This window comes from Schistocerca americana, chromosome 4 (assembly GCF_021461395.2).
Source record: "Schistocerca americana isolate TAMUIC-IGC-003095 chromosome 4, iqSchAmer2.1, whole genome shotgun sequence".
NCBI classification, from domain to species: domain Eukaryota; kingdom Metazoa; phylum Arthropoda; class Insecta; order Orthoptera; family Acrididae; genus Schistocerca; species Schistocerca americana.
In genome coordinates this window covers 455,483,783-455,502,706 of record NC_060122.1, presented here as the reverse complement: position 1 = coordinate 455,502,706, position 18,924 = coordinate 455,483,783, and the positions used below count along the sequence as shown (strand labels likewise).

Sequence of the window (18,924 nt, the reverse complement as noted above, 5' to 3'; positions counted from 1 at the left end):
TAAAAGGGAAGCCAGTAAATAGTAACGTATAATAGTAATTGAGGTAAGGTAATTTTAAAGCGGGAGAAATCCATTGATAAACTGCTCAGATATAAAAGTTTTGCAGCATTTGCATATCTTCAAATTTGTCGGAGCTTAGGTTCAGGGTGAACAGGGAATGACAGAATAAGCCATCAATATAAGCAAATGACTAAACTGTCACCCAATCCCAGTTTCAGATTGTCTATCAAAAGGCTTCCAGGTGCAACAAAAATTTGGTTTTAAGTATTCCATATAATTGTTGACCAACTTTATAAATTTAAAATGCTATTAATTTAATCATTTTTCTAGTTGTTGAGCTGTGAGGCGGGGGGTTACACAGCAGGGGTATTAAAGCTAAAAACAGTGTGTCTTGAGGCAGCATGGCTCACGGCATGCAAATTATCCAGTTTACATTCAAACAGTATTTGAGAATGAGAGCACTTTATGGGTTTCAACATATTTTACACATAATTTCAAACCTTTTCAAAACTTCTTGCTGACACCTCCTGCCCCCCCCCCCCCCAATCCTTCTCCCCTTCCTCGTCTATCTCCCCCCCCCCCCCCCACACACACACCCATACACATACACCCAAAATAAAGAAAGAAAAAATTTCATCACTTACTACATTTTCCCAATTGATGTAGTAAAACCTCAGCTTCAGGCATGAAATTTTAATTTATTACTCTTCCACTACTATAATCAAGCTGCTGAAAAACAACATGTGACAGCCAGGGACTTTGTTGCCAGTGCTACTACACAGCTGTTTGTTGGGATTTCTTGCCAATGTTACTACGCAGCTGTTTGTTGTTAAACCGTGTCAATCACTCATTGGTAGACCAAATGCAACCTTGAGTTGTAGGGGTGGCAAATGGTGCCTGTCACCATGGCAATGTTTATGAATTCCAAAGTGCAGATTGGCAGTAGAGTGTCACCTCTACACAATGTGCTCCACATGCATGAAGTGTCAGAGATGTTTTTCCGGCAGCCTCACTATAACTCTGTTCACACTTTCGCAGGCAATATCCACACATGATTGTGCCTTCAAAATTATGTAACTGAATGTCACATAGTTCATGAGCTAAGTCATAAACATTGAGATGTGTGAAAAACTACAATAGCTTTCCTTAAAACAGAGCTCAAATTACTCAAACTACACTTGTCTAGTGTTTTGTTAATGAGAGCACTTGGGAACTTCCAACAAACCTAAAACTTAATTTCAAGCCTTTTGTAAACGTTTTCTCACATACAGCATCACAAAATAATGAAAGGGAAACAGTTTATAACTTATTAAATGTTCATTGTTCATGTGGTAAAACGTCAGCATCGAGTGTGACATTTTAGTTTTTACCAGTTTTGGTTTTGAGTTTTTCATTAGTTTGTGGATGCATAATCTGAAACTAATAAAACCAACATAATTATGATTTTTCATCTTCATCCATAAAGATTTTACACACTTAACATCAAATATTTAATACATTAACTCATTTGTAAAGTAATCAGATGTGTGAAGATATGTTACACATAGGATATCTATTCTTTAAAGAATTGCTGATAGGGGGTTACTGATACATGAAACAAAAAATAACTTTACCATGAAATAAAAACAAAATAATAACCAAAGTAAAATCAGATTGTTTGGAAGTGCACATCTTTGAAATCAAAATTTGCTGCTTTTTAACATTTGATACTGCGTTAGTCTGCCTAATGTTTCGTAACATGTTTGAATCATTCTTGTGATGTTGTCCACAAAGTGGTCAAGATTGTGCTGCTTAAGCATGTCCCACTCTTTGATAGACCCTCCAGATGTCATACAGTGTGCCATTGATCCATGCAGCAATGCACTGCAAGTGTCAACTACTCATAAGCATTATCGGTCAGTGTTCATTATTAAAACATCCACTACCCTTGGACAGTTATTTCTTGATTGAAAACTTTACACTACCAAGTTTCAGGGACTCAGCCCCATCTTCAGGTGTGTCTATAAATAATACGTCGAAGCACCCACATCAAAGGTAATTTACAAGGCAACACATCTGCTGTATGTGGCTCATCTGAATACCAACATAACTGTACAACTGCAGCAAATGTTTTACTCGTGAACATTACATGTAACAATTGTGGCTGTCGTAGCAGCAAAAATGTATTCTGACTCAGATTATACTGTATGCCCCTGGAATAATGATCCCAAAATATGACTAACACATTTCCCTACAGACCTCCTTGGGGCCACTTGGCTGAAAAGTGTGTGTTGGTATCTGGCTACCTCCACACTCTTCTGCAACAATCATCAGGAGTCATACAGACCATGCACCCACTGGTGAAGAGAATCGGTTGCCATTGATGTATGTTCCATTGTGGGTGTTCCCTTGCCATCCTTCTTTATGCACCACAGCGCTTGCGGATTTGTACTGCTCTCCATAGTGGATGCCTAGAGACCAAACTGCTGCCCTCCCAGTTGCTTTCCAAAAGTCAGCACCTAGTTTTGTTGCATATTCTCCAGGGCACCTACAAGTCCAAATTTATTGATAGTAGTTTTCAGCTGCGGATGTTGGCCATGGCTGATCACTATGAGATAGGTCTTCAATCTTTTATGTCCCATGATAAGTTGGATGGTAAAATGACATGGCTGTGGCATGCATCAATTCACTGTTGACAACATTTTAACCATAAAGTGATATGCACTCAAAGCCCAAGTTTGAAAAGACCATTTGTGGCTCACAAGCTGGACAGTGAACACAAGCCACATACACCAAAATGTGTTGACGAGACAGGTATACTTTTTACACAGTCAGATAAAAGTGTGTATTAGAGAACATCTGATTTATATGGAATTAGTGTGTACTGTTAGTGCAGCAGTGAGATTTGGATCTTTACTGCACAATTAATTCCAACCCACAGAGCCAGGCACAGAGAGATTAATACCACTAAACAGACAATATAAAAAGAAAGAATTTCAGAGTCATTGTCAGAACAACTGAGATGGATATGCGTGGATTATCAGATAAACAAACGAAATACATGCCATGGCAATTTTTTACTGGCTACTTATGGTGAGGTACAGTCTAACAGAAAATGTGTAGACAAAACCAGCAAACAGGTGGGGCTGAGCTTACATGGATTAAATTTTCAGAACATTAAAAACACTAAAAGTGTTTTTTCTCGGGCAAGTGGACCAATTACTGCTTCTGTTAAGATCAGTTTTCGTGAGGTGACTGAATTGCAAAATATGGAAAAGGTCAATAGCTTGTATTTTTTAAGCAAATGAAACTGTTCTGTTGGTATAATCTGTGTAAAGAGAAGCATAACAGCAACAACAACAATAATAATAACAATAACAATGAACTGGCGGTCGGATGCAACAACATATGTATTTCTTGAGAAAACGTGCCACTGTTCAATGTAGCTGAGCGATGAACATACTGTTCATTAGTTTGGCATGGAGAAAGTACAGGGTGTTTCAAAAAGGACTTCACAACTTAGAAAACTCATAGAAATTAATTCATAGTACATACAGAGGTGATTGTAGTGTCAATTTGTAGGGAAACATCAAGTTTTGTCCCGCATAATTTGCTAGTGCTGAATCGCACCGTAAGGAGCACTAGTGGCATTGCATTAAAGATGCCTGCCTTCACTGGACCCAAGTGTGCTAGCTGTGTGTTTTGGTTTGAAGAATCGAAGTTGGCGACAGCAGTTCAGAGTAATTTCTGTACTAAGTATGCTGAAGATCCTCCTAGTAGGCCTACAGTTTATGAGTGGTATAAATGTTTTGTAGAAACTGGGTGTTCGGTAAGACATGGAAAATTATCAGGTCGTCCAAGTGCATCTGATGACCTTGTTGAGCGAGTGAGACAACGTTTTGTCAACCGCCCTACGAAATCAAACCAGCGTGTACCTCGTGAACTGCAAATCCCACATATGACTGTTTGGCCTCTGTTGAGAAAGTGTTTGTATTTGAAACTGTAGGGATTGACGATTGCACAAGCAATAAAAGACACTGATAAAATTGCTTGCAAGAACTTCTGTGTGGATATGTTAAATCGATTACATGAAGATTAAAATTTCTTAGACAAAATTACCTTTTCTGATGAGTCGACTTTTCGCACGTAACCGTAGGATTTGGAGCAGTGAAAATTGACATCACAAATTGCAGCATGTCCATGATACTCCTAAACTGAACTTTTTTTGAGCATTGAGCAAGAAAAAAGTGTACGGCCCCTTTTTTTTTGTGAGAGAACCATCAACGGGACAGTGCATCTGGATACGTTAGAACAATTTTTGATAGCACAGATTGATGATGATGACCAAGAACGAAATGTTTACTTCATGCTAGATGGTGCACCACCCCACTACTTGACTGACATTCGGGATTTTTTGCATTTCAGTCAACAGATTAGCCATGATGCACCAATTGCATGGCCCTCACATTCCCCAGGGCTGACACGACTCTTTTTATGGGAATTCAGCAAGGATATAGTGCTTGTACCTCCTGTGCCAGCTTCTCTATCTGAACTCAGAGCAAGAATTTATGTCACCACTGAGCAAGTTAAAACCACAATGCTACAGCAAGTTTGGAAAGAAATTGACTTCTGATGGGATGTCTGTAGGATAACCAGCGGAAGCCACATACATCTTTAGTTTAAGGTAAAAAACAAATAAAAAATAAAAAAACCTTGATGTGTTTTCCTACAAAATAACACTAAACCCAGCTCTACATCTTCTTCCAATAAATTTGTATGAATTTTTAAAGTTGTAAAGTTCTTTCTAAAACACCCTGTATGCATATCTGATTGATTTTGTGGCATAATCTTGGTGTAGAGTAGTGAAAATGAGTTTGACTGGTGTCCATATTTTAACATTTCACCATAGTGGCCTTCATAGCAAGTAATAATGTGCTCTTTATGATTATTATCTTCTGCCTGGATGAATCATATCGCTGAAGAGCAAATCTCATTTATCAGTTGGCAGCCGTGCAAACTGTGAAGTAACAATGAGCCAGATCAGTGTATCAAAGTTGTTAGGATTGTAGTGTATTGGCTGCTACAGATGTAATTTTGGGCAGTTATTTATGCATAATAATTAAAAGGATTATGTGTATCACAAAAAGCACAGTTGTACAAATATGTGAGTCTTAATTAATGGGTAGCAGTACACAAGATAGGAAAATTTAGCTGCAAGATTTCTTAATCTATGATTTTGTCATGTAATCTTGGCTTGGTAATATGTAATTGGGAGCAAAATGATTAACAGAATTATTGTTGGGCTGATACATTTTTTAAAAAAAGTAAAATTCACCTTCATTTTCAGAGGAATGGAGCAGATTACGCTGTTTTCATCAATACTGCATGTGAATTTGATGGTAGTGACAGTGGTGCCAGACCTGATGAAGCAATTTCATGGGGAAAGATACGAAAGGATGCATCTCCTGTCAAGGTTTGTAAAGAAATTCTATCATACAGGAGAATTTTCTTTATTTTAGTATCTTTTATTGTATTTGTCATAACCACACAGAATTTATACAGCTACTAGCAAGTTTTAATGACCCGTAGTAACACAATGTAATTGTGCTGGTGCCAGCGTGGTTGTCAGGTTTTGTGGGTATCCAAGGAAAATAACAATGAAACGACATTTTGTAAGTAAAATTTAGCTATATTCCTAGTACAGTTGGGTGCATCCTGGAGTCAGTGAATAAACCACAATCCAATCAGAAGGGTCATTGTAGTTAGTCAGTAGTGGAACAGAGTCCAAACATCATTAGAGAGGAGGGTAGGGAGAGACACTAAGCTTTGCTGAAAGCTGAGACTAGACAGGACGAACACCTCTTGACCTACACTCTTGTTTGTGTCCCTGCAGCCAGCATGTGGTTCTGTTCCCATGCTCCCTGTTGGCAGTCAAGCATGATGTGGGGTAAATGTGTGCGTCTGTATCCTTTTCCAGAACTAACTGCCTTTTTGCTAAGTAGATGGTTGGATCAGGCATGTGGGCCGCGAGAGTTCGTAACAAAGTACAGGTGATAAAACAGTCCTGTTACCTCCTGGACCGGTGGTGGCTTACACGCCCTCCCCTTCCATGGAAGAGGCCAATAGAAGTCTGAAATGGCAGCTTCCATAAAAATGAGATTTCCCACATGGGGGACTTAAAGTACATGAGGTACATTTACATTTTTCAGGATTGTCAAAGGGGGCTGACAAATAGTTACACGGGTCATTAAAACTTGAATGATGATACAGGCCTTCGCAGAGGCATTGATAAATTGCGGGGTGGCGTAGCTGAAGTGGGCGGCTTAGACTAGTTACAGGGTGCTAGGCAGTTGGGCTGCAGAGGAATGGTGGTGCGTCCCACAGAAATCAGTTAGCTTGAGAGACGTGTACAATTGTCCAACTTTAATTCCATAAGCAACCATTTTGCACAGTGACTGTAGATTAATTAAAGAAGGATAGGAACACAGTAACTGATTGCAATCCCTTATTTTAGTTAAGAAATTTACATCAGTTGAGGATGTTTGTATATTTTTATTAAATGTATACAGTTAATTAATTTTGTTTCAGTATTTTGCTATGATGTTAACAGGTTTCCATATATTGATTTGTATGAACTTTTTAATCTTTCTTTTGTATTAATTATGTATTGCATCTTTTAGCCACTGTAGCAACTACACTAGATTTTAGCTTTTGATGATTTTCAAATTGGTGTCAAATTATATTTCATCAAGATAATCTTTAAAAACAAATTTCAGTTTATTATTTCTAATGTAATATGACACTTCTGTATAGGACAATTGCTTGGCCCTAGTAATGATATTTTGTATAAGATTTGGTGGATCATTTCACCACTAATATACACTGATCAGCCAGAACATTATGGCCACCAACCTAATTTCGGTGTAACCCCATCCAGGCTATAGCAGGATCCCTGGTGAGGAATGACTGCTAGAAGGCGGACACACACACATATGGTGCATGTAGTATTAGTGATTGTGCTATCCTTGTGTAGCATGGGGAAGGTATGCAATCTATCTGAGTTTGGCTGAGGGCAGACTGTGATGGCCCGAAGGCTCAGCACAAGCATTTCACAAATTGCATAACTTGTCGGGTATTCGAGGAGTGCTGTGGTGAGTGTCTTCAACACATGGTGAAACCACGTCTAGATGTCATGTGGTTGGGCAGCCACCCCTCTTTACAGACGTCAGACGTCATAGGCTGAAGAGACTGGTAAAACAGGCCAGGCAGCAAACTGTGTTGGAGTGAACATCAGACTTTAATGCTGGGCAGAGTGCAAGTGCGTCTGAGCACACAGTGCACCAAACACTCAAACACTCTTAATCATGGACCTCCGTAGCTGACGCCACATCCATGTACCAATGTTAACACCATAACATTGGCAACTGCTACTGAAATGGGCACTGGGCATTGGTGCAGTGGCAGAGTGGTGCATGCTCTGTCGATGGGAGGGCGCAACTCTGTCATCATCCAGGGGTACAGCTCCTTGACACCTGTACTGCAGGATGGAGCTAAGCTAGTGGTGGCTCCTTTATGTGCTGGAGAACATTCATGTTGGCATCATGAGAACCGAGGAGTGTCATATGCTAGTTGCAGACCACTTGCACCCATTCATGACAATCATGTTTCCTGACGGCAGTGGAATTTTTCAACAAGATAATGCATGAATGGAAAAACTAGTAGAAGCCGACCTAGGGGAAGATCAATTTGGATCCCGTAGAAATATTGGAACACGTGAGGCAATACTGACCCTACGACTTATCTTAGAAGCTAGATTAAGGAAAGGCAAACCTACGTTTCTAGCATTTGTAGACTTAGAGAAAGCTTTTGACAATGTTGACTGGAATAGTCTCTTTCAAATTCTGAAGGGCGCAGGGGTAAAATACAGGGAGCGAAAGGCTATTTACAATTTGTGTAGAAACCAAATGGCAGTTATAAGAGTTCAGGGGCGTGAAAGGGAAGCAGTGGTTGGGAAGGGAGTGAGACAGGGTTGTAGCCTCTCCCTGATGTTATTCAGTCTGTATATTGAGCAAGCAGTGAAGGAAACAAAAGAAAAATTCGAAGTAGGTATTAAAATCCATGGAGAAGAAATACGAACTTTGAGGTTCGCCGATGACATTGTAATTCTGTCAGAGACAGCAAAGGACTGAGAAGAGCCGTTGAACGGAATGGATAATGTCTTGAAAGGAGGATATAAGATGAACATCAACAAAAGCAAAACGAGGATAATGGAATGTAGTTGAATTAAGTCGGGTGATGCTGAGGGAATTAGATTAGGAAATGAGACACTTAAAGTAGTAAAGGAGTTTTGCTATTTGAGGAGCAAAATAACTGATGATGGTTGAAGTAGAGAGGATATAAAATGTAGACTGGCAATGGGAAGGAAAGCGTTTCTGAAGAAGAGAAATTTGTTAACATCAAGTATAGATTTAAGCGTCAGGAAGTCGTTTCTGAAAGTATTTGTATGGAGTGTAGCCATGTATGGAAGTGAAACATGGACGATAAATAGTTTAGACAAGAAGAGAATAGAAGCTTTCGAAATGTGGTGCTACAGAAGAATGCTGAAGATTAGATGGGTAGATCACATAACTAATGAGGAGGTGTTGAATAGGATTGGGGAGAAGAGAAGTTTGTGGCACAACTTGACTAGAAGAAGGGATCGGTTGGTAGGACATGTTCTGAGGCATCAAGGGGTCACCAATTTAGTATTGGAATGCGGCATGGAGGGTAAAAATCGTAGAGGGAGACCAAGAGATGAATACACCAAGCAGATCAAGAAGGATGTAGGTTGCAGTAGGTACTGGGAGATGAAGAAGCTTGCACAGGATAGAGTATGGAGAACTGCATCAAACCAGTCTCAGGACTGAAGACCACAGCAACAACAACATTGCACCATTTCACAGGGCCAGGAGTGTGATGGAGTGGTTCGAGAAACATGGTGGTAAGTTCTGATTAATGTGCTGGCACTCCAACTGGTCAGATCTGAACCCAGTCAAATGTGTAATCAGAGCTCATCACACCCCTCCCAAGAATTTACAGAAATTAGTTGATTTGTGTGTGCAGATGCGGTGCCATCTCCCTCCAGTAACCATCCAAGGTCTTATTGCTTCCATACAGTGACACATTGCTGCTGTTATCTGTGCTGAGTGTGGCCATACCGGCTATTAGGTAGGTGGTCATACTGTTCTGGCTAACCAGTGAATGAACAAACACATAAATCAGAATGTCTTAATGTATTTTAAAGGTGATATGGTAAATATACTTGCCAAATTTATTTATTTAAAAAAAGTGTTTTAAATTGCTATATTGGAATGAAACTAGGTGAGCAATTTTTATAATATGGAGGCATTACAATTTTTGTAATGTGAGGGCATTACTTATACCACATGATGCAAACTGAGGCTGCTGTACTAGGTGTAGACAATCACCTCTGTTTCCATCTGCCTATACAGCAGGGAAGTAATGTGGGGACATGAATTGTTATGGGTTTCTTAAATGGTAACTCACTCAAATGGTATGTTGAGTAGAATTGCTCATTGCTATTGGATAACATGGTGTTTTGATTATTGTTTTATATAAATCTGTTCTGATTCTGTAATTTCCTTGTACTTTAGCAATGATGATGGCTATTCATAGCTATATCTGGATATACGAGAATAACAAAAAAACCACTGGGTTTGTGACTGATTGCTGTGTTCCTATCCTTCCTTATGTAAGAATGTATCTTATCTCTGTGTTAATTGTACTACTAATAGGAGCCTAGAGCCTTGGGGAGACAGCAGACAATATTAAACTTAAACACCACTCCAACTTCCCACTACTGCATACAAGGCAGTATGAGGAACAATGTAGAATCGTGGGACATGTGACCAGCACGTCACTAATCTATCCAGCCATTACTGCCAGTAGATGAATCCTGACATTGTCACTGCCTTCTTATTCAAGTAGCTCCTCATTTGGCTCACAAGGCTGAGTGGAACCTGTTCCAGACTGCTCTATCTCAGAAAAATCTGAAGACTTACCGGGAATCAAACCCATGTCCTTCCTCATTACAGCAGTGATGCTAACCATTTAAAGGGAGAGGCTTACAAAATGCTTTGTGTATGACTTATGAATTTGTGAACTTAACAGATTTTGTTTTCTAACATATGTATCTAGTGTTAGGGGTATAAGTGCAGATATTGTGATCAACGGTGTATCCTCTTCGGCGTGTTAGTTGTTTTTCTCTCTGTCTCACAGTCTTCCTGCAAACACACAATATAATTTACTCCCTGATGTTTTCTGTGCAGTCGTAACTGCACCACTATATGGGCTACACTTGTCAGTGTAGACTAACCATTCTGCATGTGTGCATTGACAGTGCAACACCTGACCTGCTGCCCAGGGGAAAATAAGCATTAATGGCTTGCTATTGCTACATTTACTTGGAGATACTAACCAACCGTAAAAGCATAGCTGTAATTATTAGTCTGCAAATGAAGTAAATACTGATGTAATGTTGTTCAGTACATTGTCCTCAGACACCAATAAAAATCTGTGGGCTTATACTCCTAACACCCTGTGTGTGTGTGCACGTGCGTGCGCGCATGTGTGAGTGCGTGTGTGTGTGTGTGTGTGTGCGTGTGCGTGTGCGTGTGCGCGCGCTGTTTTGCTATCTGAATTTTAATAGTAGGAACGTTTAAGTTCAAAGCAAAGGATCTTTTTGTTACTATACAACAGATGATGCACATGATGCAATAATATAACACTAGAATAAAGTACAATAGATATTGGGTCTCTGACAATGCCACTCATGTGAGGGATGGGGTTTGATGACTCTTCTTGGTGCATAGTATGCTGACAAAAAACCACACTTGATTAAATAGAGAAAATCAAATTAACTTTTGAATGCATGAGAGTTCGTACGCAATATGACACTAATCAGTGCCAGCTTCACTCAGTTAGAGAGGAATATCATGTCGTTCTGAACAGTTACAACTTATCAAAACTTAATAACTTTCTTTACTGTACAAGGTACAGATAAGTCCTATTATTCCACTGCGTGTGCACACAAGAGATTGGAGGAGTGCCATTCAACAACTTCAGACAGCTTTTAAAATCAAGGACCTACAGATGACACACTACATTACCTCTTTCCAAAACTACATTTACAGTCATTACAAAAGTGTCAGCAAGCTTCATGTACTAACAACTAATAACTTACATACTAACAACTAGTATTAGTCAAAGTAACTCTCCTTGGGTGTACAACCAAACTCTTCCAACCACGTGTAATTTTCCAACTGTCATAAGAAAAATATGTAATAAGCTGGACACCTTGGTGTTTCCTGTAACAAACTTTTAACTTAGGGTTACACTAATACAAAATTGAACTAATACACTAATACAAAACGTGCCCCTACGTTACGCTGCTCCAATGCTGCCCTATCGGGTATGGGTGCCCGCGAGTACTTATCAGCTCGTTCACAGACAGATGCAAGTGGTGTAGGCAACCAGCCAGGCAGCACGATTGCATGCATGCTGTGCATGTGCAACCTTCTTGGCAAGCCCTGGCCGCCTGAGCTCAGCCAGTGGACTATGATAGTGTATGCTGCAGCCCAGCTCCAAGACTGGCCATGCATCACCCATTCACTCATGCCTGCCTGCCCTGTGCACATTGCTGTCTGGCTGCTCTAAAGTCGGCATGCAAACTGGAGTAGCCTGCCCTATGCAGTAGTAGAAGGTCCACAAAAGGGGAGTAAACATGTTAATGGATTTACATTTTTTGTCACTATGAAACTTTAAAATCACACTGTCATGAATCACTGTTTATTTACAAAAAAAAGTTTACTTTCTCAATGAGTAATCATGTTCCTTGCTAATTAAAATATGATAGGTCACATTAACAGTACTCTGATGCATCACACAACTGTTAAAATCAGCATATAGCTGATATGAAGCACAGATATTGTCAATAGGGGCTTTAGTGTTTCGGGGGTTCCCCTGCCGCTCAACTCCTCCTCCTCCTCCCCCCCCCCCCCTCCATCCTACTCACCTGCCCCTCTCCCAACTCCTGCCCCCCCCCCAAATAAAATCTCTCTCTCTCTCTCTCTCTCTCTCTCTCTCTCTCTCTCTCTGTGTGTGTGTGTGTGTGTGTGTGTGTGTGTGTGTGTGTGTGTGTGTGTCATTCGCTAACCTATAGGATACAGACTAACATATGCTGAGCTGGCAAAAGTCATGGGATAGCTCATAATGTAGTGTCAGACCTCATTTTGTCTGGCTTAGTGCAGCAACTCAATGTCGCATGGGCTCCACAAATCGTTGGTAGTCCCATGCAGAAATATTAAGCCATGCTGTCTCTATAGGCATCCATAATTGTGAAAGTGGTGCCAGTGCAAGAACAGAGCTCTTGATTATGTCCCATAAATGTTTGATGGCATTCATGTGGGGTGATCTTCAAGGCCAAATCATTCGATCAAATTGTCCAGAATGTTCATCAAACCAGTCACAAACAATTGTGGCCTGGTGACATTGCACATTGTCATCCAAAAAAATTCCATTGTTGTTGGGAACAAGAAGTCCAGCAATGACTGCAAATGGTCTCCAAGTAGCCGAACCTAACCATTTCGAATCAATGATCAGTTCATTTGGAACAGAGGACCCAGTCCATTCCATATAAACACAGTCCATACCATTATGAATCCACCACCAGATTGCACATTATCTTGCTGACAACAATCATACCATCAACTCTTACCAATCGAAATTGGAACTCATTTGACCAGGTCATAATTTTCCAGTCATCTACATCTGCATCGATACTCTGCAAGCCACCATATGGTGCGTGGCAGATTATACCCTGTACCACTACTAGTCATTTCCTTTCCTGTTCCACGCACAAACAGAGCGAGGGAAAAACAACTGTCTGTATGCCCTAATTTCTCATATCTTATCTTTGTGCGCAATGTATGTCGGCTGTAGTAGAATCATTTGGCAGTCAGCTTCAAATGTCAGTTCTCTAGGGTCCAACCAGTATGGCTATGAGCCCAGGAGAGGCGCTGCAGGCGATGTCGTGTTGTTAACAGAGGCCCTCATGCCATAGCGCATTAACACCAATTTTTGCCACACTGTCCTAACAGATATATTCATCTTACATCCAACATTGATTTCTGTGGTTATTTCATGTAGTGTTGCTTGTCTGTTATCATTGGCAACTCTACACAAATGCTGCTTTTCTTGGTCATTAAGTGAAGGCCATCAACCACTGCATTGCCCATAGTGAGAGGTAATGCCTGAAATTTGGTATTCTCAGCACACTCTTGACACTGTAGATCTCAGAATATTTAATTCTCTAACAATTTCCAAAATAGAATGTCCCATATATCTAACTGCAACTACCATTCCATGTTCAGAGTCTGTCACTGTGCCCTGGTGGGTGTGACTAGTCGTTTGAAAGCTTTCATTTGAAAACTTATCAACAATAGGCCACATATAGATAGTGGAAAGACAGAGCTCATGACATTGCCAAACCATTATGGCCACTAGACCATAATGTCGTAATGTAGGGAGAGATGTGCAAAGGAGGATTAAGGAGGGATAGTGATCTCACAGGGACACTGCACATATGGCACAGTAAAACGTGCATATTTTCAGAGGGAGGGAAGGGTCACGGAGGAGGTGACATTTGTGCTGGCCACGGCCATCTTGCCAGTGCAAGGAACAACACTGATCTGTTACTTAAGAGGCTACAGCCATTCTCTCAGCAATATGAGGTGCAACATGGACATATCCAAGCTCCAAGTGTGCGACATCAGCTCAGTGTACCATGTGGAGAAGGACCTTGGCCATTGCAACTCTGATCTGTTTTCAGATTACAACTTGGCAGAATAGAAAACTTTTCCCCAACTTGTCCAACACAACGCATGAAAACGGTGTGGCGCTAACAGCAATAGTACTGGTTGGGTAGTAGATGAGAGTTTGCTAGTATAAAAAAGAAAAAGACACTATGAAATGAGATTTTAGGTATGAAACCACGTGTTTCTCTCACATTGGTTTCTGCAGTAACCAGATACATTGTGCATCTGCTACAGGTTTTCTTGTCTCTTGAGAGATGAGATCAGGAGTCCACAGTGGATAGTCAGGTACAGGGAATTGAACTCAGGTATTATGAGCAGTGTTAGAGACATTGGTATCTTTAGTTCCGATATTCAATGGTAATATTTGTGTTGGCTGAGCTGAGAAGCATTCGTGAGGTAGATTGCAGTAGGATCATGCAGAAAGAAAAGACTAAGGTATAAGAAACAGGTTTCATTAAATGGCCATCAATAACAGGATACTTTTGCAATAAGATACATGTTTTAATGCACAAAAACCTCAGTTAGAATAATTAGAGGAAACTGAACTCAGTCATCAACTGCAGAGAGTAATGGTGTTTGAAGTGTAATTCATACCATTGTGAGGTTGAAGATAGGAGGTTTTTATGCTTCCTAATGTATTGGAAAGTATTGAATTTAACTGAAGATGGATCCACAGGAATTTTGGCTGGTGGGGTGTCAAATGGCCATGATACTGCTTCAGCCTGTCAAAATGGGCAATTGTACTACAGTCTGCAGACTGTATCTTGGCGTCGTAGATGACAGCCACAAAGTCTTGTATCAGCCTTTGTAGGATGGGGAGAACTTCTTTGTCTTTCCCTTTTCTGCTGTTGCATTTCTTAATAAGAGCCAATCACCCTCTCAGTTGGGCAGTAGCAGTACACCTCCTTTATTACCTCTCTTTATCTGCTTAGCAGTTGCTTTAATATTATTATTTTGAACCATTTCTCAAGTAGTTTAAGTACTGTGGCTAGTCTGCTAACCTTTGCTTGAACTGATCCCTGTGGATTGTATGCTTAATTCAAAAGGGGAATTCATTTCCCCAAGTATACGACCTCATAAGGTGAGTGCCCAATCGACTCATGGGTCCGACTGCTATAGGCGGATAAAATATGTGATATATACCTGTCCCTATCATGTGAGTTTTGTTAACATAATAAGATGGTGTCTTTGTGGTTGTCTTCAACTCCCCTATAGGATGAAAATTAATCATTCTCCATTTCTTGATTCTCAAAAGCTTGAAAATTTGCACAAGCAAAGACATAAAATTTCTCCTGTGGTCTGTAAGAATCACACCAGGGCTTCCAAAAGCCAAAACAAACTCATGACTATCTCAAAAGCTATGGAAGCCTTAAGTAGAGTTCTTAGTCGAATTCGGGGTTTAGTCTGTTTTGCTCTCTGTGCACAAAGAATAAAGGTGCGAGTGTAGCTTTCGGTATCACATTGGCCACCTTTTTACCAATACTCCCATTGCTGCTCACGCATTTGTGGCTGGCCTCTCACTGTAATAAGCTTGATTACTTTCATGAAATTGTGTTATAATAAGCTTTTGGTATTACCAGTCAATTCCATTGTGGATTTTTACGATATAGCTTACCTTCTTGAGGCACAAAGTGTGGATGGGTAGCAAACTGTTGGCATTCTGCACATTGTACCTGTGCTTCCCACAACACAGCAATAAGAGCCTTGTCTCCTCGCAACACACATGTCTTTCTGCTTAGTGCTTTAACTCTCTGATGAGTCTGCCACGCTTGTAACAAATCTATATTTATATTCATTCAGCTTTAAAGCCCATCACATCAGTTGACTACTTGCGTCTTTCAGATTTAAAAGCCACCGTCAGATGACATGATCGGTGACTACTGTGAATCATCTACCGTACAGTAGCAATTCAAATAGTTTACATCCAACACCAGAGTTAAGAACTCTGTGTCAGTCGCATTATAATTAATTTCCATTTTGTTGATCTGATAGTATTTGTAACTATTGGTTTCTTTTCACCATCTCACTCCTGGCTTAGGACACAACCCACAGCATAATCACTAGCGTCACTGAGCAGAATAAATGGTTGTTCGAAGTCTGGATAAGTTAACAAGAGAGATCTGGTCAGAATATCTTTAATCATTTTCATTGCTATGTCGTATTCTGTGGTCTGCCTAAAAGATACTGTCAACAGCTTTGTAACAGTGGCATAATCTTGAACAAATCTACAGTAGTAAGTAGCAAGACAAAGGAACTGTACTAGATTTTTAACATTCTTAGGTGCAGATCTGGTTTTACACCAGCATAGCTTATAATGTGGACCAGGTATTGTGTTTGAGAGTTTGCAAAAGGAACCTTTTCCAACTTTAAACTTAGGTTAGGCTCTTAGATCCACAAACTGCTGAAAAGTAATGGATGCATTTCTCAAACCAAAAGGGATTCTGAGAAACTTGTACAGTCCAGAAGACATAACAAATGCCATCATAGGTCTGTCTTGCGCTGCAGTTAGAATCTGATACTAGCTTGATATCATGTTTAGTGTGGTAAAATACTTGCAATTTCTTAATCAGTCAAGAGTTTCATCAATGCAAGGCAGTGGATGTGTTTCGGATGTAGTTACCTAGTTCACTGCTCACATATTGACGTGGAGACGGTATGTTTTCTCACCATCAATTCTTTTTTTGGGCACAATAAATATGGGAGAATCCCAAGGGCTAGAGGATGCTTGAGTTTCCCCAGTGTCCAATTGCTGCTGAATGCTTCCATGAACTACCAGTTGTAAATAGTGTGGAATTTGTTACGGACTTTCTGCTATCAGCTGTGCAGTATCGGTCAGAATTTCACGTTGTGTTAAGTCTGTGGCAGGCAAATACTGCCAAATGAATTTGTCCATTGCCAGGCATAATGGGCTTCTACCTGGTCAATATAGATGCATTAATTTTTCTTCAGCTGGTTTCTTGGGGGTGGTGTGATTGTGCACAGTTCTCCGATTGGCTATGTCTTGAAACTCTTTGTGGGACACTTCCTGCATTGCTTCAAACTGTCTGAACATTTTGTCTCTCTTATCAGAGACTATTCACTATTAGATACTTCTTGTAAACGAGCCAGTACTGTTCCATGAGGAACTACAATATCTTTTGCTACAAAATTATCTAGACAAATTGAGACACACTTTTTGCCATTCACACTCTCAGCCTTGAAGAGGCCCTGTTTTGCATGAACCCAGAAACAGTTTAAAACTTCATATCAGCTGAGTGGATCAACCAGAAAAGCAGTTTTGGTAGTCACTTGGATTTTTGTTGCCAGGCAGAAAACTCTTCCTGTCCCAACACATACAAGGGGGTACCCAAAAGAAACCAATTTTTTAATTTATTTATTCACATTTTAAGAACAAACATTTAACTCCCTTCAAAGTACTCTCCACTTGCACTAATACACTTGTGTGATCTTTTACTCAAATTTTCAAAACAGTTGTTTAAATTCATCTTTTGTGATGCTTGACAGTACCTGTGATTTCAGTTGACTGCAGTCATATGTGTGAGTTGTGTTTGCATGTGTGTGTGTGTGTGTGTGTGTGTGTGTGTGTGTGTGTGTGTACATCTATTGTTGACGAAGGTCTTAATGGCCAAAAGCTTTATTTGTGACAGTCTTTTTGTTGTGTCTATCTGTGACTCAGCATCTCTGCTATATAGTGAATAGCAACTTTTCTTTTCATAATTGATACATTCTACCCTGGATTTTCCATTATTTGACAGCACGTCTGTCATTGTTTTTCTTCACCTCAGCAACAACAGCAAAATGCATTCCTTTCATTCTAGGAAACAAAAAAGTCACACGGGGCAAGGTCAGGTGAGTACGGGGGCTGAGAAATATGGGTCATACCATTTGTGGTCAAGTACTGTCGTACAGACGGGGCTGTGTGAACAGGGGCATTGTTATGGAAAACCTGTCACCCGACTGCCATAAATCAGGCCGCTTCTGCTGTGAACTGTTGTGCAATTTGCTGCAAGGAGTGCATAGGGTGAACATTCCAGAGTCAGTAAGTTGAGTGCTGTCGTTATAGGAGGTCAGAACTAGTTCCAGCATTGGTTTAATGTTTTATTTTATCTAATAAACTTTCATGGGACAAGGCAAACTTGAAAAATGTTCAGAACATTTCAGGACTCTTCTTCCAAATCACAGCATGCTTCCATGCAGTCTTGTTCTTGTTCAGCAGTCAACAGTCTTGGCATGAATTTAGCAGGCAGCCACACTTTTCTATCCCAGATCTTCTGTCACAGTTCACTGCACTGAACTCCAAATCATTCTCAGCAGCTCCAATTTCTTTGATGGCTGTCATCGATCTTTTTTGATGATAGCATGAATGTTTTCAAGATTTTCATGTGTTTGGGCCATGGAAGGACAACCAGACTGAGGTTTATCATCAATTGACATTTCACGATTTTTGAAACAGAAAAACCACTCAAACACTTGAGTTTTCCCCCAGAGCATCATCCTTGTATGCCTTTTTAACATTTCAAGAGGTTTTATTCCACTTTTTCTGAGCAAAAAGTAGAATCTCACCACTGCACGCTGTTTATGAAAATCAGCCGTTGCAAAAATGACAATCACACAAAGCAGTTGTCACTACAAACTCAGCTGGAACTAGTTCTGGCCTCCTATAACGACAGCACTCAACTTACTGACTCTGGAATGTTCACTCTATGCACTCCTTGCAGCAAATTGTGGTACTGCAAAAGCTCTGCCCACCAAAAAATTAGTTTGGTTTCTTCTGGGTACCCCTTAGTATGGCTTTCAAGGTACGTCATTTAATGTAATCTTGCAGAATACTTGTTTCTCCATAAGGTATTTGTGACTTCATAGCGATGTCGCCTCCAAATTGGTTTATTGTATCACTGCTACCTAAAGTCAATGCTGCCCTGGAAGTAACGCAGGAGTATTTCGCAAGAGTGACATCAAGTTTTGTCCCCTTTTTCTGAACACCTCCATCTCAAAGTCATACTTCTGTCTATCACAGCACAGCACGTTCCCAAAGTATTGATAGTCTGGCTGCAGTTCACTAACATGACAG

General features: G+C 40.3%; 1 protein-coding gene across 1 annotated transcript in view; it reads left to right on the top strand.

Annotated features, from left to right (window-relative positions):
* LOC124613924 (probable deoxyhypusine synthase) overlaps positions 1-18,924 on the top strand; it is a 59,413-nt gene that overhangs the window by 33,021 nt on the left and 7,468 nt on the right. The window contains exon 8 of the mRNA XM_047142678.1: positions 5,327-5,452. Coding sequence (XP_046998634.1) covers positions 5,327-5,452 — 126 coding nt within the window. The remainder of the gene's footprint in view (positions 1-5,326; positions 5,453-18,924) is intronic.